This window comes from Mobula hypostoma, chromosome 11 (genome assembly GCF_963921235.1).
Source record: "Mobula hypostoma chromosome 11, sMobHyp1.1, whole genome shotgun sequence".
Taxonomy (NCBI): domain Eukaryota; kingdom Metazoa; phylum Chordata; class Chondrichthyes; order Myliobatiformes; family Myliobatidae; genus Mobula; species Mobula hypostoma.
Genome location: NC_086107.1, coordinates 116,459,643 through 116,483,969, shown reverse-complemented (window position 1 = coordinate 116,483,969; position 24,327 = coordinate 116,459,643). Strand labels below are relative to the sequence as shown.

The following is a 24,327-nucleotide window of genomic DNA, read 5'->3' as shown; positions in this document are numbered from 1 at the left end:
CCTTCTTGTGCTCTGTGAAGCCGAACACCCTGCTTTTCCTCGCTGTGGTCTCATGCTTCCCTCTTCTCTCTCTCATTACAGATCCCTCGGCTGTCGTCCTGTATGAAGAATCTCTGGATGTGGCCCCTGTGGCGGACTGAGTGTCGGGCCATGTCTGATTACGGCAGGGACTGGGTAGGGGAGTGGGAGGTTCTTTGAGCACACTGCCCTCTCTACCATACACGCAGAGCGTTCCCATGGAGAGATGGGATAGTGGGGAGGGCAGGAGTGCAGGTGGTCGGTGTGGGAACAAGTGAAGGGTCTGTGAAAATCTGTCAAAACCATTAAACTTGTTTGTTTTTGTATCAGAGTCCTGCGTCCTGTTTTTGATCGGGGGAGACAGGAGAGCAGCTCAGGAAGGGAGGAAGAAGAGTCAGAGACTGATGTGTAGGACTCACAGCTGTTTTAGAGTTGTACAAAAAAACCTTTATTAAATTGCGCGTAAAACACAGAGGCTGGGTAGAGCCTCCAACACAAAACATTATGATACAAGCCATCATTACTGATGTACAGCAGGAAAGCTGCTTCTTCTCTCACCCCCCACCCTGCAGGGGGAGGGGGCTTCTGAAACCGACACTGTCACTTGGCAAGGCAGCTGAGAGCGTTGGCCTGTGAGACAGAGAGAGTGTTACATGCAGGGATGGGGAAGGGGAAAGAGGCAGAGTGTTATAGCCCATCGTGAGTCAGTTACACAGCACAGAAAGAGCCCTTTAGCCCAGCCAGTCCACGCTGACTCCGATCCCCATCTGAACCTGTCCCGTCTGCTCACAATTGACCCACATCCCTCGAAACCGTTCCTACCCACGCAGCTGTCCAAGTTTCTTTTACATGTTAATGTCATTGCCTCAGCCACTTCCTCTGGCAGCCTGTTCCATTTATGAAAGAGGTCCCCATTAAATCTCCCTTCCCTCTCACTTTAAACATGCCCTCTGGGTCTTGATTTCCCCAACCCCAGGGAAAAGACTGTGCACATTCACCCTATTTGTGCCCCTCAGTTTTATACACCTCTGATGTCACCCCGCAGTCTCCTATGCCCCAGGGAATAAAATCACAACCCGTCCAACCTCCCTCCACAACTCGAGTCTCAGCAACCTTGTAAATCTTCACCACACTCTTTCCACCTAAACAGCATCTTTCCTATAGCATAGTGACCAGCACTTCAAGGGCAGGCTCCCTTCCACAAACCTCCTGATGGGAGGCTCCCTCCACTCCACAATCCCCCTGCAGTGAGGTACACCCTCCCACAACCCGCTGGGAAAAAGCTCCCCTCCCAAACGTCTGGGAGAGAGGTTCTCTCCCGCAGATCCCCTGCTACGCGAGGTGGAACAGCCTCATGCAGCTGACCTGCCACCAGCCTCTCTGTCATTTGTTTTTGCCCCATGATTTCTCACCTTCATGAAGGTGGAGAGGAACTTGGCTGACATGCCGATCTTGGCGAGGTCCTCAATCTGCAGAGAGAGGGAGAGGGACTGTGGTGAGAACTGGTGGTGCGGTGCGGGGCGGGGGGGGTGGAAGAGGGGTCCAGAAACACACTGAACCCTGATCTTGTCCTGCCCCAATCTGTGTGGGAAAACCACAGTGTGTCCATCCATTCCCCACCTCCCCCTACCCCTACAATCTGTCCATTTCCCAACTCATCCTACCCCCGCGATCTGTCCATTTCCCACTCACCCTAACCCCACCCCTCCACAATCGTCCGTCCATTTCCCACTCACCCTAACCCCACCCCTCCACAATCGTCCGTCCATTTCCCACTCACCCTAACCCCACCCCTCCACAATCATCCGTCCATTTCCCACACCCTAACCCCACCCCTCCACAATCGTCCGTCCATTTCCCACTCACCCTAACCCCACCCCTCCACAATCGTCCGTCCATTTCCCACTCACCCTAACCCCACCCCTCCACAATCATCCGTCCATTTCCCACACCCTAACCCCACCCCTCCACAATCGTCCGTCCATTTCCCACTCACCCTAACCCCACCCCTCCACAATCGTCTGTCCATTTCCCACTCACCCTAACCCCACCCCTCCACAATCGTCCGTCCATTTCCCACTCACCCTAACCCCACCCCTCCACAATCATCTGTCCATTTCCCACACCCTAACCCCACCCCTCCACAATCATCCGTCCATTTCCCACTCACCCTAACCCCACCCCTCCACAATCGTCTGTCCATTTCCCACTCACCCTAACACCACCCCTCCACAATCGTCCGTCCATTTCCCACTCACCCTAACCCCACCCCTCCACAATCATCCATCCATTTCCCACCCCACCACAATCGTCCGTCCATTTCCCACTCACCCTAACCCCACCCCTCCACAATCATCCGTCCATTTCCCACACCCAAACCCCACCCCTCCACAATCGTCCGTCCATTTCCCACTCACCCTAACCCCACCCCTCCACAATCGTCTGTCCATTTCCCACTCACCCTAACCCCACCCCTCCACAATCGTCCGTCCATTTCCCACTCACCCTAACCCCACCCCTCCACAATCATCCGTCCATTTCCCACTCACCCTAACACCACCCCTCCACAATCGTCCGTCCATTTCCCACTCACCCTAACCCCACCCCTCCACAATCATCCATCCATTTCCCACCCCTCCACAATCGTCCGTCCATTTCCCACTCACCCTAACCCCACCCCTCCACAATCATCCGTCCATTTCCCACACCCTAACCCCACCCCTCCACAATCGTCCGTCCATTTCCCACTCACCCTAACCCCACCCCTCCACAATCGTCCGTCCATTTCCCACTCACCCTAACCCCACCCCTCCACAATCATCTGTCCATTTCCCACACCCTAACCCCACCCCTCCACAATCATCCGTCCATTTCCCACTCACCCTAACCCCACCCCTCCACAATCGTCTGTCCATTTCCCACTCACCCTAACACCACCCCTCCACAATCGTCCGTCCATTTCCCACTCACCCTAACCCCACCCCACCACAATCATCCATCCATTTCCCACCCCTCCACAATCGTCCGTCCATTTCCCACTCACCCTAACCCCACCCCTCCACAATCATCCGTCCATTTCCCACACCCTAACCCCACCCCTCCACAATCGTCCGTCCATTTCCCACTCACCCTAACCCCACCCCTCCACAATCGTCTGTCCATTTCCCACTCACCCTAACCCCACCCCTCCACAATCGTCCGTCCATTTCCCACTCACCCTAACCCCACCCCTCCACAATCATCCGTCCATTTCCCACACCCTAACCCCACCCCTCCACAATCGTCCGTCCATTTCCCACTCACCCTAACCCCACCCCTCCACAATCGTCTGTCCATTTCCCACTCACCCTAACACCACCCCTCCATAATCGTCCGTCCATTTCCCACTCACCCTAACCCCACCCCTCCACAATCATCCATCCATTTCCCACCCCTCCACAATCGTCCGTCCATTTCCCACTCACCCTAACCCCACCCCTCCACAATCGTCTGTCCATTTCCCACTCCCCCTAACCCCAATCCTCCACAATCTGTCCGTCCATTTCCCACTCACCCTAACCCCAATCTTCCACAATCCGTCCATTTCCCACTCACTCTAACCCCACCCCTCCACAATCTGTCCATCCATTCCCCCTCACCCTAACCCCAATCTTCCACAATCTGTCCATCCATTTCCCACTCACCCTAACCCCACCCCTCCACAATCTGTCTGTCCATTTCCCACTCACCTTAACCCCACCCCTCCACAATCTGTCCGTCCATTTCCCACTCACCCTAACCCCAATCCTCCACAATCTGTCCGTCCATTTCCCACTCACCCTAACCCCAATCCTCCACTATCTATCCGTCCATTTTCCACTCACCCTAACCCCGCAATGTCCGTCCATTCCCCACTCACCCCAACCCCACCCCTCCACAATCTGTCCGTCCATTTCCCACTCACCCTAACCCCAATCCTCCACAATCCGTCCATCCATTTCCCACTCACCCTAACCCCACCCCTCCACAATCCATCCATCCATTTCCCACTCACCCTAACCCCACCCCTCCACAATCATCTGTTCATTTCCCACTCACCCTAACCCCAATAATCCACAATCTGTCCATCCATTCCCCACCTCACCATAACCCCAATCTTCCACAATCCATCCATTTCCCACTCACCCTAACCCCAATCCTCCACAATCTGTACGTCCATTTCCCACTCACCCTAACCCCACCCCTCCACAATCTGCCTATTTCCCACTCAATCTAACCTCAATCTTCCACAATCTGTCCATTTCCCACTCACCCTAACCCCAACCCTCCACAATCTGTCTGTCCGTTTCCCACTCACCCTAACCCCACCCCTCCACAATCTGTCCATCTGTTTCCCACTCACCCTAATCCCACCCCTCCACAATCTGTCCATCCATTTCCCACTCAGCCTAACCCCACCCCTCCACAATCGACTGTCCATTCCCCACCCCCTCGAGATCAATTAACTGAACTGGATGGACTACATCCCAAGGATTCTGAAAGAGGGGGCTGAAGAGTTTGAGGCATTAGTGATGATCTTTCAGAATCACTAGACTTTGGCATGGTTCCAGAGGACTGAAAAATTACAAATCTCATGTCACTCTCTAAGAGGGAGGGAGGCAGAAGAAAGGAAATTATAGTCCATTTAGCCTGACCTCAGTGGTTAGGAAGATGTTAGTGTCCATTGTTAAGGATGAGGTTTCAGGGTACTTGAAGGCACATGAAATAATGGGTCAAAGTCAGTATGGTTTTCTTAAGAAAACATCTTGCCTGACAAATCTGTTGGAATTCTTCGAGGAAATAACAAGCAGGATAGACAAAGGAGAATGGATTCTCCTTTGACAAGGTGAGACTGCTTAAGGTAAGAACCCATGGTCAGGCAGAGAAGATACTGACATGGATAGAAGATTGGCAGGAGGCAGAGTGGGAATAAAGGGAGCCTTTTCTGGTTGGTTGCCAGTGATGAGTGGAGTTCTGCAGAGGTTGGTGTTGGGACCGATTCTTTTCGTGTTAATGATTTGGATGACAGAATGAAAGGCTTTGCGGATGATACGAAGATGGGTAGTTTTGAGGAAGGAGGGGAGGTTGCAGAAGGACTGAAACAATTTGGGAGAATGGGTAAAGAAGTGGCAGATGGAAAACAGCGTCAGGAAATATACGGTCATGCACTTTGGTAGAATAAATAAAGGCATAGACTCTTTGACAAGGAGAAAATTCAGAGATGCAAAGGGTCCCAGGAGTCCTTGTGCAAGATTCTCAAAAGTTTCATTTGCCGATTTGAGTGTGGTGAGGAAGGCAAATGCAATGCTAGCATTAATTTCAAGAGGACTAGAATATAAAAGCAAGCTGTAATGTTGAGACTTTATAAAGCACTGGTGAGCTCTCACTTGGAGTATTGTAAGTAGTTTGGGCCCCTTGTGCAAGAAAGGACATGCTGGCATTGGAGAGTATGAGGAGCGTTAGAGGTCTCTGGGCCTGTCCTCACTGGAGGTTAGAATAATGATGAGGGTGGGGGGGGAATCTCCCTGGAACACCTAGTCAGAGTGGAAGTGGAGATGATGTTTCCTATGGTGAGGGCATCCAGGAACAGCGGGCACAGCCTCAGAATAGAGGGACTTCCATTCAGAACAGAGATGGGGAGGCACTTCTTTAGTGAGGTGGCTGTGGAAGCCAAGTCATTGAGTATATTTAAAGCGGAGGCTGGTAGATTCTTACGTCAAAGGTTACAGGGAGAAGGCAGGAAAAGGCATTGAGAGGGATAATAAATCAGCCAGGATGGAATAGCAGAGCGAACTTGCTAGGCCAAATTCCACTCGCGTGTCTCATGGTCTCTCTGCACACACATTCACCCCATAATCTGTTCATTCCCTGCCACCCATCAGTTCCCCCCGCAACATTGTGGCACAACTGTGCAGGCATGTGGACGTCAGCGAGTTAAACCAGCAGGAAGAATTTAAAAAGACAGCTTCACAGAGCGGGTGATATAGGGGGAGTCAGAGCAGGAGGGCTTTGGCTCAACGGGGCTTCGGCGAAAACATGTCGAGGCAAAGTAAGTTACGTGTGAAGAATAGGTACAGGAAGTATGTGAGGCCAGTGTCTTGTACTGGGTGTTGGATGTGGGGTGTCTGGGAGACTCCCAGCCTCCCGGACGGCCACATCTGCACCAGGTGTGTTGAGCTGTAGCTCGATGACCTTCGTGTGGTCAGGGAAAGTGAGGAGGTGATGGAGAGGAGCTATAGGCAAGTAGTCACTCTGGGTCCTCGGGAGACAGATAAGTGGGCAACAGTCAGGAGAGGGAAGGGCAAGAGTCAGATACTAGAGAGTACCCCTGTGGCTGTCCCCCTTAACAATAAGTACTCCTGTTTGATTACTGTTGGGGGGGGGGCAGCCTACCTGGGGGAAGCGACAGTGGCCGTGCCTCTGGCACAGGGTCTGTCCCTGTGGCTCAGTAGGGTAGGGAAAGGAAGAGGATGGCAGCAGTGACAGGGGACTCTATAGTTAGGGGGTCAGACAGGCGATTCTGTGGATGCAGGAAAGAAACACGGATGGTAGTTTGCCTCCCAGGTGCCAGGGTCCGGGATGTTTTTGATCGTGTCCACAATACCCTGGAGTGGGAAGATGAACAGCCATTTGTGGTTATTGGTACCAAGGACATAGATAAGAAAAGGGAGGAGGTCCTGAAAACAGGCTGCAGGGAGTTAGGAAGAAGCTGAGGAGTAGGACCTCAAACGTAGTAATCTCGGGATTACTGCCTGTGCCACGCGACAGTGAGTATAGGAATAGAGTGAGGTGGAGGATAAATGTGTGGCTGAGGGATTGGAGCAGGTGGCAGGGATTCAGATTTCTCGATCATTGGGATTTCTTTTGGGGCAGGCGTATCTACAAAAAGGACAGGTTGCACTTGAATCCGAGGGGGCCAATATCCTGGCAGGGAGGTTTGCTAAGTCTATTGGGGAGAGTTTCAGCTAGAATTTCCGGGGCGTGGGAACTGAACTGAAGAGACGGAGGAAGGCTCACAAATAGAGAAAGCTTGGAGAGAGTGCGAGAGAGAGGATAGACAGGTGATAGAGAATGGACGTGCTCAGTCCAATGGTTTGAGATGTGTATTTTAATGCAAGGAGCATCATGAACAAAGTGGATGAACTTAGAGCATGGATCAGTAATTGGAGCTATGATGTTGTGGCCTTTACAGAGACTTGGATTGCTCGGGGGCAGAAATGGTTACTTCAAGTGCCAGGATTTAGATGTTTCAGAAAGGACAGGGAGGGAGGCAAAAGAGGTGGGAGCGTGACACTGCTGATCAGAGAGCGTCACGGCTGCAGAAAGGAGGAAGTCATAGATGGACTGTCTACTGAGTCTCTGTGGGTGGAAGTTAGAAACAGGAAGGGGTCAATAACTCTACTGGGTGCTTTTTTTTATATAGTTACAGGGACTTCACGGAGCAGATAGGGTGACAGATTCTAGAATGGTGCAATAATAACAGGGTTGTCATGATGGGAGATTTTAATTTCCCCAATATTGATTGGCATCTCCCTAGAGCAAGGAGTTTAGATGGGGTGGAGTTTGTTAGGTGTGTTCAGGAAGGAACCTGGTCAGGTGTAAGGTCTTTCAGTGGGAGAGAATTTTGGAGATAGTAATCACAATTCTATTTCCTTTACCATAGCATTGGAGAGGGATAGGGACAGACAAGTTAGGAAAGCATTTAATTGGAGAAAGGGGAAATATGAAGCTATCAGGCAGGAACTTGGTAGCAGTAGATGTAGTGTATATGGATTTCAGCAAGGCATTTGATAAGGTACCCCATGCAAGGCTTATTGAGAAAGTAAGGAGGCATGGGATCCAAGGGGACCTTGCTTTGTGGATCCAGAACTGGCTTGCCCACGGAAGGCAAAGAGTGGTTGTAGACGGGTCATATTCTGAATGGAGGTCGGTGACCAGTGGTGTGCCTCAGGGATCTGTTCTGGGACCCCTATGCATTGTGATTTTTATAAATGACCTGAATGAGGAAGTGGAGGGATGGATTAGTAAATCTGCTGATGACACAAAGGTTGGGGGTTTGTGGATAGTGTGGAGGGCTGTCAGAGGTTACAGTGGAACATTGTTAGGATGCAAAACTGGGCTGAGAAGTGACAGAAGGAGTTCAACCCAGATAAGTGTGAGGTGGTTCATTTTGGTAGGTCAAATATGATAGCAGAATATAGTATTAATGATAAGACTCTTGACAGTGTGGATGTTGGGGTCCAAGTCCATAGGACACTCAAAGATGCTGCACATTAGCCTTCATCAACTGTGGATTGAGTTCAAGAGCTGACAGGTAATGTTGCAGCTATATAGGACCCTGGTCAGACCCCACTTGGAGTACTGTGCTCAGTTCTGGTCGCCTCACTACAGGAAGGATAAGGAAACTATAGAAAGAGTGCAGAGGAGATTTACAAGGATGTTGCCTGGGTTGAGGAGCATGCCTTATGAGAATAGGTTGAGTGAACTTGGGCTTTTCTCCTTGGAGCGACAGAGGATGAGAGGTGACCTGACAGAGGTGTATAAGATGATGAGAGGCATTGATTGTGTGGGTCGTCAGAGGCTTTTTCACGGGGCTGAAATGGCTAACACGAGAGGGCACAGTTTTAAGGTGCAGAAGTAGGTACAGAGGAGATGTCAGGGTAAGTTGTTTTTTTTTTAAAAACGCAGAGAGTGGCGAGTGCGTGGAATGGGCTGCCGGCAATGGTGGTCTTTAGGGTCTTTTAAGAGACTCCTGGATAGGTACATGTAGCTTAGAAAAGTAGAGGGCTGTGGGTAATCCCAGGTAATTTCTAGGGTAAGGACATGTTCGGAACAGCATTGGGGCCGAAGGGCCTGTATTGTGCTGCTGGTTTTCTATGTCTTGATGTTTCTATGGAACCACCTACAGCAGTCTACCCCATGTACCTGTGATGCGGACTGTCCCACCTGCTTCTCACACCGTGAGAGCTGTATGAAATCCCACCCCCCAGCCTGTACCTGCGAGTATGGACCATGGCGCTCTCTCCAGCCAAGGATGAGCTGAGCGGTCTTGTCTCCCACCCTCTGCAAGGTCTTGAGCTGGCGGAGGGAGCCCTCGTTCAACAAGGCCAGGATCTGCTCCTTCTGCTGTTCAGCAAGTTGTACATCCAGCAGCAGCTCTGCACCACCCCCCTGCTCCTCCTTCGCATTGTCCTGGAGGTGGAGGAGAGACAGGGGTTGGAGTCAGCACCCACTCACCACTCCAACACACTTCCCTCATCCACAGGGTCCCAAGTGGAAGTGAGGTGAGGGCAGACACCGGTCACCCCTCACTCACACACAGTCCCCACATCAGCCTGCCCTCCCTGGGGTCCGGCACAGAGAGGAAGGGAAGAACTGGTCAGGTTCGTACTTCTCACCTCTCAGTTACCTGCCCCTCTGCAGGCAGCAGAGGAGGAGGTGGGAGAGAGAGGTGGCGTGGAGACTTCAGTTGGATAACAGTCTCTCTCTCATCCCCTCAGCCACACTCTCATTGAGGGTGTCCCTGAGAGGGCAGCTTTGAAGGAGACGCCCGGAGTTAACACTTTCATCTCCATCTCATCCATCAACAGTGTGGCCCTGAGTACACAGAGTGACCTGACCTGGTTGAACACAAGACAGCCTCTCTCTCCTTGGTGGGTGGTACTAACCCCTCCTCTCCCACACCCACCCCTCCAACCCCTACCCTCCACCCCTCCCTCTGTCTCACCTTGTGCTTCAGCACCAGCACGTCCCCGGTTTGGAGACACTCAGTATTGTCTATGCCTGCAAGAGAGCAGAGACACACACAACCGTCAGGGTGAACACGGCAGGGGAAGGGTGGGGGTTGGAGGAACAATGAGGGGGTGGGGGGGAGAGTCAAGGGAGTTGGACGAAGGAGGGAAGGGGGGCTGATGACAGAATGGGGGCAGAGAAGGGAGCAGGGTTTAGAGGGTGTAGATATAGGCTGATGGACAGAGGGAGGAGGTACAAGGGCAGGCCCATGCATCGGTCTCCCTCCCTCCTGGACCCCTCACCCACGCAACATACGCTGTAAAGGGGTGACGATGGCTTGGTTCCTTTTCTTAGCCACTGAGCTCTTATGCAGGATGGGGTCCTTGCCAGAGGGAAGGAGGCCGTCTCCAATCCCCGTGGTTTCTTGTGCACTGATGACCTTCTCGAGTTCTTGCTGCCTCCGCTCCAGGAGCTGGGTGTACACACACACACACACACGGGGGGGGGGGGGAGAGAAAGAGTATTGTGTAGTCAGATGGGGTCTCTGACATCCAGTTCCCTCAGCGTACAAGGATTCCCCTATCTCTAACCCAGGGGCCACTAGGCAAGATAAGGAACAGGAAAATTGCCAAATTCTCCCCTCTCCCTCCAACCACACCCCCGATGAAAGGTCTTTGCCCAAAACATAGGATGTTTTTGTCCCTCTGTAGATACTGCCTGACCTGTTGAGGCTGTGTTGCTGTATATTTGCAGCATCGAAATAATATTGTGTCCATCTCCCCAGTTCCCTCCCTCTCCACCCCACTCCACTCCAGTGATCACTGTGCTGTGATGGGGAGCAGGAATCCTGGCCTGACATCACCCCGTCCCCTCCCCTGTGCACCGAGACCCCGGCCTGACGTCACCCCGTCCCCTCCCCTGTGTACCCGGATCTGACCCCGGGCTGACGTCACCCCGTCCCTTCCCCTGTGTACCCGGATCTGACCCCGGGCTGACGTCACCCCGTCCCTTCCCCTGTGTACCCGGATCTGACCCCGGGCTGACGTCACCCCGTCCCTTCCCCTGTGTACCCGGATCTGACCCCGGGCTGACGTCACCCCGTCCCTTCCCCTGTGTACCCGGATCTGACCCCGGGCTGACGTCACCCCGTCCCTTCCCCTGTGTACCCGGATCTGACCCCGGGCTGACATCACCCCGTCCCCTCCCCTGTGTACCTGGATCTGACGCCGGCTCTCCTCCAGCTTCCTGAGAAGTTCCTGCCTCTCGGCCTTGGGTGTGCCCAGCAGGGGCAGGCCGCTCCGACCCTGTGTCCGCAGCAGGTTCTCCAGCTTTGACAGACGCTCCATCACATCTGGCCCGAACGCCTCACTGTTCAGTTCGCCTGGTTTCAGCAGTGGGCTGCCAGACATCAGCGGGTGGGGAAAGAGCAGGTCTAGTTATCATCCTGGTCGAGGACTCAGCTCCACCTACCTTCAAACTCAAAGTAAAGTTGTTATCAAAGTACGTAAACTGTATGTTATATATACTACCCTGAGATTTATTTCCTTGCAGGCAATTACAGGAAAAATAAAGAAATGCATTAGAAATTATGAAAAGCTGTATATAGCAAAGACTGGCAAATTGCTGATGTGCAAAAGACAAATTGTGCAAATGCAAAAAAGAGAAAAAACAATTATAAATTAGCAATAAATATCAGGAACATCAGTTGTAGACTACTTGAAAGTGAGTCTGGACGTTATGGACGTGGCCAAGTGGTTAAGGCATTGGACTAGCGACCTGAAGGTTGTGAGTTCGAGCCCCAGCCGAGGCAACATGTTGTGTCCTTGAGCAAGGCACTTAACCACACATTGCTCTGCGACGACACCAGTGCCAAGCTGTATGGGTCCTAATGCCCTTCCCTTGGACAACATTGGTGTCGTGGAGAGGGGAGACTTGCAGCATGGGCAACTGCTGGTCTTCCATAAAACCTTGCCCAGGCCTGTGCCCTGGAGAGTGAAGACTTTCCAGGCGCAGATCCATGGTCTCGCAAGACTAACGGATGCCTTCACTATTCTTAGGTTATGGAGACAGTTCAAAGTTGAAGTCAGGGAAGTTCTCCATACTAGTTCAGCAGCTTGATGGTTGTAGCATATTTGTTCCTGATACTGGTGGAGCAGGGTGGGACCCAAGGTTTCTATACCTCCTGCCTGATAGTAGTAATGAGAAGAGAGCATGGCCTAGATGAAAGGGGTATTTGGCATTGAGTGAGAGGCTGTTGTTGTGGCTCGACTCAACCAAATTTTCAATCTCCCTCTTATATACTGATTTGTCACCACCTTTGATTCGGCCAATCACAGTGATGTCGTCAGCACTGGAGCTGTGCTTAGCCTCACAGACAGAAGTGTAAAGTGAGTAGAGCACATAGACTCAAGGTGCTGATGGTGATTGTGGAGGGGATGTTGTTGCCATTTCAAACTAACCAGGGTCTACAAGTGAGGAAATCAATGATCCAGTTGCACAAGGAGATAATCTTGGAGATTATTGATTAGATTTGAGGGGATGATTCTGTTCTAGTTTTTGAAGAAATCTGATGTAAACATCTTCACTGTCCAGGTGAAGAGCCAATGAAATGGCATCCGCTGTTGACCTGTTGTGACGGTAGGCAAATTGGAGTGGAGCCTGTTGTGTTTTTCAGTGATATTCGAGTAATATTGTAAATATCATTTGATTGAGCATACTTTGTTTTCATAATACATTATGGGTTCTATGTAAAAGTATGTGAATGGCATACGTTATTATGTCACCATGTCATACGTCCCGCATGGGAGGTTAGTTAGGAAAATTCAGTCGCTTGGTATACATGGAGAGGTGGTAAATTGGATTAGACATTGGCTCAATGGAAGAAGCCAAAGAGTGGTAGTAGAGAATTGCTTCTCCAAGTGGAGGCCTGTGACTAGTGGTGTGCCACAGGGATCACTGCTGGGTCCATTGTTATTTGTCATCTATATCAATGATCTGGATGATAATGTGGTAAATTGGATCAGCAAATTTGCTGATGATACAAAGATTGGAGGTGTAGTAGACAGTGAGGAAGATTTTCAGAGCCTGCAGAGGGACTTGGACCAGCTGGAAAAATGGGCTGAAAAAGGGCAGATGGAGTTTAATACTGACAAGTGGGAGGTATTGCACATTGGAAGGACAAACCAAGGTAGAACATACAGGGTTAATGGTAAGGCACTGAGGAGTGCAGTAGAACAGAGGGATCTGGGAATACAGATACAAAATTCCCTAAAAGTGGCGTCACAGATAGATAGGGTCGTAAAGAGAGCTTTTGGTACATTGGTCTTTATTAATCAAAGTATTGAGTATAAGAGCTGGAATGTTATGATGAGGTTGTATAAGGCATTGGTGAGGCCGAATCTGGAGTATTATGTTCAGTTTTGGTCACCAAATTACAGGAAGGATATAAATAAAGTTGAAAGAGTGCAGAGAAGGTTTACAAGGATGTTGCCGGGACTTGAGAAACTCAGTTACAGAGAAAGGTTGAATAGGTTAGGACTTTATTCCCTGGAGCGTAGAAGAATGAGGGAAGATTTGATAGAGGTATATAAAATTATGATGGGTATAGACAGAGTGAATGCAAGCAGGCTTTTTCCACTGAGGCAAGGGGAGAAAACAACCAGAGGACATGGGTTTAGGGTGAGGGGGTAAAAGTTTAAAGGAACATTAGGGGGGGCCTCTTCACACAGAGAGTGGTGGGAGTATGGAATGAGCTGCCAGACGAGGTGGTAAATGCGGGTTCTTTTTTAACATTTAAGAATAAATTGGACAGATACATGGATGGGAGGTGTATGGAGGGATATGGTCCGTGTGCAGGTCAGTGGGACTAGGCAGAAAATGGTTCAGCACAGCCAAGAAGGGCCAAAGGGCCTGTTTCTGTGCTGTAGTTTCTATGGTCCGCACCTCACTATAGTAAAGAAACTACGTAAATAAGTTTACCCCTGGGCTCCTGTGTTTTTCTTTCAATTAGTTTTATGGTTTGGAGTTACAAATCGTAACAGTGGTGATGAGCCTGAGACAACGACCTACCCGTTGAAGTGCAGCATGTCTTTTCTTCACAAAGGGGAGAAAGATGTTCAAATTTAAAAAGTGCAGCACATTCCTCCCCACCCCCTTCATAAGCACAGCAAGACATTTGATTAAAAATAAAGCAGAAACCATACAAAATTCACGGGTTCATCAACAGTGAGTACCAGGTGATAATAATAAATAAAAAGCAGAAATGGCTGGTTACATCAGAAAGCTGGACATGTTTGATTGCACAAAAGATAATGAAACAAAGGAAATAGTCACTGAGAAATGAGTGCTAGTTTTGCGAGTGTAATTGGACACATACAAAGCATGTGTCAGGTGGATAAAGATAAATGGACAACATAGGGAAGAGAAAAAGCTAAAAGTCAAGTTGCAGTTTCAAAAAGAGCTCTAATCTGTATGCTGATGAAAAATCTGATGATGACAGTGACACAAGCCTTGAGATTTACAATGTGAAAACTAGCAATAGACATTTGTAATGGTGAAATACAATAACCGACAAGCCACGTTGGGCTTGTAAGTGGTAAAAACAGGGAGGGTCAGTATTGTGGGGTTGTTATTGACTGAGACAACTACAACCTGGTGGATGGATTTCAGATCATTTGTATGCCACATTCCTTGCAATAAAGTAAACGGAAGGCAGATTCAGAAAGTTACTGGATGATGCTACAGCAGTGTTCGGGGTGGGGGGGGGAACGGTTGAGAGGGACTGAACCGCACTGACCTGAAGCTGTGGGCCTCTGGATTGGTTGCAGACTCACTTTTGTGAACTCAGTTCTGAATGCTATTTGCTTACTTTTATTGTTTGCACAATTTAGTTTTTTTCCCCCCTCTGTTCACTGGGTGTTCAACTGTGTTCATTTGTTCTGTTGGGTTTTATTGAGTTTCTTTGTTTTGTGGCTGCCTCTAAGGAGACGAATCTCAAGGTTGTGCAAAGAATACGTACTTTGATAAATTCGGTACTTTGAGCTTTGAAGTACATCAATGACACAAGTCATTATGCCATGGTATCATAAGCACGTACCTCATTAACAACCAGTGTACAAAAGACAACAAACTGAAAGAAATAGCAAACCATAACAATAATAATAATATAGCAGTAATAACTATTAAGAACATGAAATGAAGAGTCCTTAAAGTGAGTCCATACATTGTGGGAACAGTTCAGTGATGCAGTGAGTGAAGTTATGCCCTCTGGTTTGAGAGCCTGATGGGTGAGGGGTGATAACTGTTCCCGAACCTGGTGAACTGGGACCCGAGGCTCCTCTGCCTTCTCCCTGATGGCAGCACTGAGAGGGAACATGACCTGGGTGGTGGTGAAAAGCAAAGTACACACTCATCCCCCCGCTCAGTGTTTTTCTTTCAATTAATTTCAGGAGTTACAAAACATACCAGAGTCCTTTTTTTCCTAATTCTCATGCTATGCAAAAATCTGACTGTATCTTTGATATATTTAATGAGGTAGCTTCTACTGCTTTCCTGGGCAGAAAATTCCGCAGATTCACTGAAGATTTGCTTTAATGGTCACACCTACATTGAAACATGCGACACTCTCGAAAAAATGCAGTTCCTCCTCATCCCCGTCAGAAATCTACTCCCCACCCCCCAAATCTTGAGGCTATGTCCCCTTCTTCTAGTCAACTTTCCTGCCTCTATCTTATCCATCTCTTTCAGAATGTTATATGTTTCTAGAAGATCCCCTCTCATTCTTTTGAATTCTGTACTATACTGGGACAGTACAGTCCCAGGTGACTCAATCTCTCCTCACAGGGTAGAATCCCTCACCTCTGGAATCAATCCGGTGAAACTCCTCTGCAACGGCCGTAGCCAGTGTACCTTTTCTCAAGTTAAGACCAGTACTTGTGGTGCAGCCTCACCCTCCCTACTCTGAAATTTATCCCTTGTTCTCTGAAGGACAACCTTCCATTTGCCTTCTTGATAAACGGTTGTATCAGCAGACCAATCTTTTCAATTCAAGCACAAACATTCCCAAGGCTCTCTATTTGAATAAGAAGCTGATCTTCTATTTTTTTTCTTCCCAAGTGGATGACTTATTTATCAACATTGTACTCCATCTGCCAAACCTTTGCCCATTCACTTAACCTTTCAATATCTCTCTGCAGACTTTGCATATCCTCTGTACAACTTGCTTTTCTACTCAGTTTAGTGTCATCAGTAAACTTGGATATGCTGCACCCTGTCTATACTACCAAATGTTTAATGTAGATGATAAATATTTGCAGTGACCCCAACTGTACTCTGCTCACCACTCAACTGCCAGAGACACCCAACTCCCAATCTTCTGTTGGCGAACCAACCCTCTATCCATGCGAATAACATTTCCCCATCTCCATGTATTTTTATCTTATGTGCAAGTCCTGTATCTGCACACACATATGATCCAAATTATTACAAGGGCATATGTGTCTGAAGTGGCACAATTCTCAGATATTTCCTTTTAACTTCAGTTTGGAGGGTGGGCATGACAAGACAGGGACAAAATACAGACGTAAGCAATGAGAATAGCCAACTTAGACCACAAGATATAGGAGCAGAATTAGGCCATTTGGCCCATCAACTCTGCTTTGCCATTTAATCGTGGCTGATCCAATTTTCCTCTCAGCTTCAATCTCTTGCCTTCCCCTGCCCTGTCCAATCAAGGATCTATCAACCACTGCCTTAACTATACATAAAGACCTGGCCTCCACAGCTGCCTGTGGCAAAGAATTCCACAGATTCACCATTCTCTGGCTAAAGAAATTCCTCCTCATCTCTGTTCTGAAAGGACATGCCTCAATTCTGAGGCTGTGTCCTGTGGTCTTAGACTCTCCCATTATAGGAAACATCCTCTTCACATCCATCTAATCAAGGTCTTTCACCGTTCCATAGGTTTCAATGAGGTCACCAGTCATTCTCTGAATTCCAGTGAATACAGGCCCTGAGCCATTAAACACTTTTCACTTGACAAACCATTCAATCCTGCAATCTTTTTCATGAATCTTTGAATCCTCTCCAGTTTCAGCACATCCTTTCTAAGAGAAGGAGTTCAAATCTGCTTACAATACTCTAAGTGAGGCTTCACCAGTGCTTTATAAAGTTTCAACATTACATCCTTGCTTTTATATTCTAGTCCTCCTGAAACGAATGCTACCATTGCATTTGCCTTCCACACCACAAACTCAGCCTGCAAATTAACCTTGAGGGAATCCTGCACAATGATTCCCAAGTCCCTTTGCTCCAAAGTATTTTTTTTTTGTTTTCTCTCCATTTAGAAAATAGTTAACTCTTTCATTTCTTCTAACAAAGTGCATGACCATATCCCATCTGCCATTTCTTTGCCCATTCTCCTAATCTGCCCAAGTTCTTCTGTGGCCTCTCTACTTCCTCAAAACTACCTGTCCCTCCACCTATCTTAATATCATCTGCAAATTTTTCAACAAAGCCATCATTGGCACCATCCAAATCATTGACATACATATGGTAAAAAGAATCGGTCACAACACAGACCCCTGTGGGACACAGCTAATCACTGGCAGCCAGCCAGAAAAGGCTCCCTTTATTCCCACTCTTTTCATCCTGCCAATCAGCCACCGCTTTACTCATGCTAGAATCTTTTCTGTAATACCATTGGTTCATAGTTGTTAAGCAGCCTCATGGGTGGCACCTTGTCAAAGGCCTTCTGAAAATCTAAGTACACCACATCTACCGACTCTCCTATCTATCCTGCTTGTAATTTCTTCAATGAATTCCACCAGATTTCTCAGGCAAGATTTTCCCTCGAGGAAACCATGCTGACAATGGGCTATTTTATCACATGTCTCCGAGTACCCCAAGGCCTCATCCTTAATAATAGACTCCAACATATTCCTAACCATTGATTTCAGACTAATTGGCTTATAATTTCTTCTGCCTTTTCTCTTCTTGAAGAGTGGAGTGACATTTGCAATTTTCCAGTCTTCTGGAAGCATTCCAGATTCTAGTGCTTCTTGAAAGATCATTACTAATGCCTCCACGATCTCTTCAGCCACCTCTTTCAGAACTCTGGGTGTATACCATCTGGTCCAGGTGACTTATCTACCTTCAGACCTTTCAGTTTCCCAAGAACCTTCTGTCTAGTTATGGTAACTTCACATACGTCATGCCCCCTGAACTTCTACCATACTGCTAGTGTCTTCCACAGTGAAGACTGATGCAAACTACTTATTCAGTTCATCGCAAGCAACAGGAATTCTGCAGATGCTGGAAATTCAAGCAACACACATAAAAGTTGCTGGTGAACGCAGCAGGCCAGGCAGCATCTCTAGGAAGAGGTGCAGTCGACATTTCAGGCCGAGACCCTTCGTCAGTTCAGTTCATCCACCATTTCATGATATCCAATCACTACTTCTCCAGCGTCATTTTCTAGTGGTCCACTATTCATCCTAACAGTTTACACTTTATGTATCTGAAGAATCTTTTGGTGTCCTCTTTAACATTATTGGCTAGCTTACTTTTGTATTCCATCTTTACCTCTTTAATGACTTTTTTGGTTGCCTTCTGTTGGTTTTTAAAAGCTTCCTAATCCTCCAACTTCCCACTAATCTTTTCTCTATTATATGCCCTCTCTTTGGCTTTTATGTTGGCTTTGACTTCTCTTGTTAGCCATGGTTGTGTCATTTTTCCTTTAGAATACTTCTACCTCTTTGGGATGTATATACCCTGTGCCTTCCAAATTGCTTCCAGAAATTCCAGCCATTGCTACTCTGCCATCATCCCTGCCAGTGTTGTTTTCCAATCAATTCTGGCCAGCTCCTTTCTGATGTCTCTGTAATTCCCCTTACTCCACTGTAATACTGATACATCTGACTTTAGCTTCTCCTTCTCAAATTTCAGGGTGAATTCTATCATATTATAATCACTTGCCCCCAAGGGTTCTTTTACCTTCAGCTTGCTAATTAATTCCAGTTCATTGCACAACACCCAATCCAGAATAACTGATCCCCTAGTGGGCTCAACCACGAACTGCTTTAAAAAGCCATCTCGTAGGCACTCTAGAAATTTCCCCTCCTATAATCGAGCACCAACCTCATTTTCCAAATCTACCTACATATTGAAACCCCCATGACTATTGTAACATTGCCCTTTTGGCATGCATATTTTATCTCCCATTGTAATTTGTATGCTACATCCTACTGTTCAGGGGTCTGTATACAACTCCCATCAGGGTCTTTCAGTTCTCTAGCTCTATCTGCACTGATTCAACACCTTCTGACCCCATGTCACCTCCTACTAATGATTTGTATTTTCACCAACAGAGCAACACCACCTCCTCTGCCTTCCTGCCTATCCTATCAATACAATGCGACCTCTTGCACATTAAGCTCCCAGCTATAATGTTTAGCCATGACTTAGTGATGTCTACAACATATCTGCCACAGTTGGCCGCAGTCCTGATTTCTTTTGATCGTCCATCATACACTGTAAATGTGTTCTTCCGTTCCTTAGACCATCTCAACCCACAAATGAACAAATCATCTCTTGCCTTAGGCCAGGTGGGGGAGACAGGAACTCTGACTGCTGCTGATTCTCTTGCACACAGACACCATGCTTCAAACCTGGCATCCCCCTGTCTTTATGTTGGAATTGTGCGGCCCCAGATCCCCGTTTGAGCCAATCCCAACTGCTTGAGTTTGCCCCCTAACTCTCGAACCCTTTCCCATCCACAGTTAATGCACCTGTCACAGCCACTTCCTGCAGCATGTTCCATAAATAGAACACTCCCTGGGTGAAACAGTTGCCCCCAGGTCCCCTCATTTTCAACCTGTGCTCTGCAGTTCTCAAAGGGAAAGGTTGAGGGATATGGGTAAACATGGGACTAGTTCGGATAGGGAAGTGGGTCAGCAGGGACCGATTGGAAGGGCCAGTTTCCCTGATGCGTGACTGTATCTGCAAGTCCAGCACGTTTCTTTCAGAATGAACGGTGGAACCCATTTCTGGTACCACAGAAGCAGACAATGTCATGCTTTATCCGTACACTCCACATGGCACCCATTCTGTCCCCTCCACACACCTCAAGGGTAGTCCTCCAGATCCACCAGCATTTTCCGAATCATCCGGTTTGAAGACCTTGGCAGCCTCTTCTGAAGGGTCCGCCTGCTGATGTCGTTTCAGAGGACGCACGCCTTGAAGAGAGGGAAGAATTGCAATGAAGAACAAGTCATGGATTGAGTTAAACAGCACCAAACAGGCCCTTTCCCACCTGCCCACAGCCCTCTAAACCACACCTATCCATATACTTACCCGGAAACGTTTAAACATCGCCAGGGTGGCCACCTCAACCACTGTTTCTGGCAACTCATTCCAAATACACACCACCCTCTGCATGAAGAAGTTGCCACTGATGGTCCTTTTAAGTCACTGTCTTCCGATCTTAAACTGCTGCCCTATGTTTTTTTAGCACCCCGCACCCCCCCCAACCGGAAACAGGCTCTGTGCTATCTTTGCACTGATGATCTTATAAAACAATTAGGCCATTTGGCCCATCGAGTCCACTCTGCCACTCCAATGTGGCTGATTTATTCTCCTTCTCAACTCCACCCTCCTGCCTTCTCCCCATGACATTTGACACCCTGACTAACCAAGAGCCTATGAACCTCCACTTTCAATATACCCAATGACTTGACCTCCATTGCTGTCTGTGGCAATGAATTCCACAGATTCACCACCCCCGGCTGAAGAAATTCTTCCTCATCTCTGTTCTGAAGAGGCACCCCTCTATTCTCTGGTCGTAGACTCCCCCAGTATAGGGATCATCTCTATATCTATTCAGTCTAGGCCTTTCAATGTTTGATAGGTTTCAATCAGAACTCTCCCCATCATTATTCTAAACTCAGTGACTACAGGTCCAGAGCCATCAAACGCAACTCGTATGTTAACCCTTTCAATCCCAGGATCATTCTCGTGAACATCCTCTGGACCCTCTCCAATGCACAATTCTTCAAGCATGGTCTGACCAGTGACTTAGTGTCTATAAAAAGTATTCACTCCACCCCCCCCCCGGAAGTTTTTATATTTTATCGTTTTACAATATTAAATCACGTGTATTTAATTAACATTTTTTTAATACTGATCAACAAAAAAACTGTTTCATGTCAAAGTGAAAACCAATTAGAAGTATAAAACACAAAATAATTGATTGCATAAGTATTCACCCCTTTAATATGACACACCAAAGCATCACTGGTGCAGCCAATTGGTTTTCGTAGTCACATAATTAGTTAAATTGGGATGTATGGGGTGTCAGGGAGGGGTAGCACCTCTGGTGGGGGAACATGTCACGTCCGTTTCAAGGCGGTTAGTTCACCTTTGGTCCCCACCTGGCACTCAGCTCTCACCTGTGGCTCCCCGTAGCTGTTCGCATGCGACAGCGGCCACACCCCGGGCAACGGCCTCGACAAGCCGGCTAAACCAGGTGAGGGCAGCCGATGGGTCTCAAACCCTCGGTGTGATAGGGAGTTGTCTATCCCAGCATGTGAAGACAGACTCCGGTGGATTGAGCGGACGAGACCAATGGAAGGTCCAACGGTCAAGAAGGCGGTCTCTGCAAGCGTCGTGGAACGTGTAGAGCAGGACAAGACACAGAAGACGTCCTGGTCATCCACTGCGCCTAGTCCCATCTCCAGCTGTCTCGACTCTATCTTGCCGCTGGATCCAGATGGGAATTGGGAAGAGAGAGTGAGGCTGACGCTGCGCAACTCTCCCTCACTTAAATCCAAATCATGCGCTAGTCTCGACACCATCATCATAACGGTGTCGAGGTCCTCATCGACGATGAACGAACAACAATTAGTTAAATGGAGATCACCATGTGCAGTCAAGGTGTTTCAATTGACTGTAGTAAAAATACACCTGCATCTGGAAGGTCCAACTGTTGGCGAGTCAGTATCCTGGCAAAAACTACACCATGAAGGAAAAAAAAAAGAAAACTCCACAAAAAGGTTATTGAAAAGCACAAGTCAAGAGGTGGATACAAGAAAATTTCCAAGTCACTGAATAGCCCTTGGATTGCAGTAAAGTCAATCATCAACAAATGGGAAGAATATGGCACAGCTGTAAATCTGCCTGGAGCAGGCCACCCTCAAAAACTGAGTGACCGTGCAAGATGGGGGCTAGTGAGGGAGGCCACCTCGAGACCTATGACAACTCTGGAGGAGTTACAAGCTTCAGTGGCTGAGATGGGAGAGACTGCACACACAACAACTGTTGCCCGGGTGCTTCACCAGTCACAGCTTTATAGGACAGAGGCCAAGAGAAAGCCACTGTTGAAAAAAAAACAGCACAAATGAAATCTTGGCTAGAGATCGACAGAAGATGTGGGAGACTCTGAAGTCAGCTGGAAGAAGGTTCTATGGTCTGATGAAACCAAAATTGTGTTCTTTGACCATCAGACTAACACTACATTTGACATAAGCCAACCATCCCTACCATGAAGCATGGTAGTGGCTGCTGTGGGGATGCTTCACCGCAGCAGGCCCTGGAAGGCTTGTGAAGGTAGAGGGCAAGATGAATGCAGCAAAGTACAGGGAAATCCTGGAGGAAAACCTGATACAGTCTGCAAGGGAACTGCGACTTGGGAGAAAGATTTGTTTTCTAGCGAGACAGTGACCCCCAGCATAAAGCCAAAGCTACACAGAAGTGGCTTAAAAACTGCAAAATTATTGTCCTGGAGTGGCCGAGTCAGAGTCCAGAACTCAATTCAACTGAGAATTTGTGGCTGGACTTGAAAAGTGCTGTTCACTTACAATCCCCGTGCAATCTGACAGAGCTTGAGCAGTTGTGCAAAGAATGGGAAAATATTGCAGTGTCCAGATGTGCAAAGCTGATCGAGACCTATCCACACAGACTCAAGGATGTAACTGCTGCCAAAGGTGCATCTGCTAAATAACGACTTGGTCGGTGAGTAATTATGCAATCAATTATTGTGTTTAATAATGTAATAAATTTAGACGAATTTGTAGAAATTTGGTTTTACATTGGTACGAAAGAGTTTTTTCTGTGGGGGGGAGTGGGGTGGTGAATACTTTTGATAGGCACCGTATGAAGCCTCAGCATTACAGTCTTGCTTTTGTATTCTGGTCCTCTCAAAATAATGTGAACACTTGATTTGCCTTCCTTACCACTGCAAGTTAACCTTTAGGGAATCCTGCACGAGGACTGTCATGTCCCTTTGCCCCACTGATTTCTAAATTTTCTCCCGACTTAGAAAATAGTCTACACCTTTATTCCTTCCACAAACGTGCAAGAGCATACGTACACTTGCCTACACTATATTTCAGCTGCTACTTCTTTGCCCGCTCCCTTAATCCAAGTCCTTCTGCAGACTCCCTACGCTTATCTATCATCGATAAAGTAAGCCAGCCATCCATTTTGTCATCCAAGTCATTGATATATAACATAAAAAGCAATCCCAATGTCGACCTCTGCAGAACACCACTAGTCACCAGCAGCCAAACAAGAAAAGGCTCCCTTTATTCCCACTCTTTACCTCTTACCAATCTTCTATCCATGCTAGTGTCTTTCCGATCATTCCATGGGCTCTTAACTTCTTAAGCAGGCTTATGTATGGCATCTTGTCAAAGGCCTTCTGAAAATCCAAATAAACAACACCCACTCACTCTCCTTTGGCTATCCTTCCTGTCATTTTCTCAAAGAATTGCAACAGGTTTGTCAGGCAAGATTTCCCCTTAAGGAAACCATGATGACTTTGGCCTATTGTATCATGTGTGTCCAAGTATCCTGAAACCACATTCTTAACAATAGGCTCCAACATCTCCCCAATCACTGAGGTCCGGCGAATTGGCCTGTAATTTCTTTTCTTCTGCCTCCCTCCCTTCTTAAAGAGTAGAGTGACATCTGCAATTTTCCACTTCTCTGGAACCACTCCAGAATCCAGTGATTCTTGAAAGATCATTACTAATGCCTCCACAATCTCTTCAACCACCTCTTTCAGAACCCTGCGGTGTAGACCATCTGGTCCAGGTGACTTGTCGATACACAGATCTTTCAGCTTCCCAAACACCTTCTCTTCAGAAAGAGCAACTGCACTCATTTCTGTACCCTGAAACTCATGAACTTAACCCTTCCAAATGTTTTGCTCTGCATTTATCAGTGTGCTTTGTCACATTCGATCAGGCTTGGGAGGAATTGGTTGCATCTCATAGTTGACCATCCTTCATCAGAGCATGTTTCTCCAAATGCCTGTAAATCATGTCTCTAAGACTCTTCTCCAATAATTTACCCACCCTGAATAAGACTCACTGGTCTATAATTCCCAGGGCTATCCCTATTGCCTTTCTTGAACAAAGGAATAACATTTGCCCTCCTTTGATCATCTGTTCTTTCTTCTGTGGCTAGTGAGGACACAAAGATCATCGGCAAGGATATAACAATCTCTTCACTCGCTTCCCATAATAACCTGGGGTATATCCCCAGCCCCGGGGCACCTAATGT

The 24,327-nt window shown here is 47.9% G+C and overlaps 1 protein-coding gene across 2 annotated transcripts in view; it reads right to left on the bottom strand.

Moving 5' to 3' along the window:
* Positions 1–432: 432 nt before the first annotated feature.
* Positions 433–24,327, bottom strand: part of kif22 (kinesin family member 22) — a 54,882-nt gene continuing 30,987 nt past the window's right edge. For both annotated transcript variants that reach the window (XM_063063061.1, XM_063063062.1), the window contains exons 9-15: positions 19,889–20,000; positions 10,983–11,166; positions 10,084–10,240; positions 9,764–9,819; positions 9,034–9,228; positions 1,431–1,487; positions 433–648 (exon numbers count right to left, since the gene is read on the bottom strand). In XM_063063061.1, the coding sequence (XP_062919131.1) occupies positions 619–648; positions 1,431–1,487; positions 9,034–9,228; positions 9,764–9,819; positions 10,084–10,240; positions 10,983–11,166; positions 19,889–20,000 (791 nt within the window). In that variant the 3' untranslated portion in view covers positions 433–618. The remainder of the gene's footprint in view (positions 649–1,430; positions 1,488–9,033; positions 9,229–9,763; positions 9,820–10,083; positions 10,241–10,982; positions 11,167–19,888; positions 20,001–24,327) is intronic.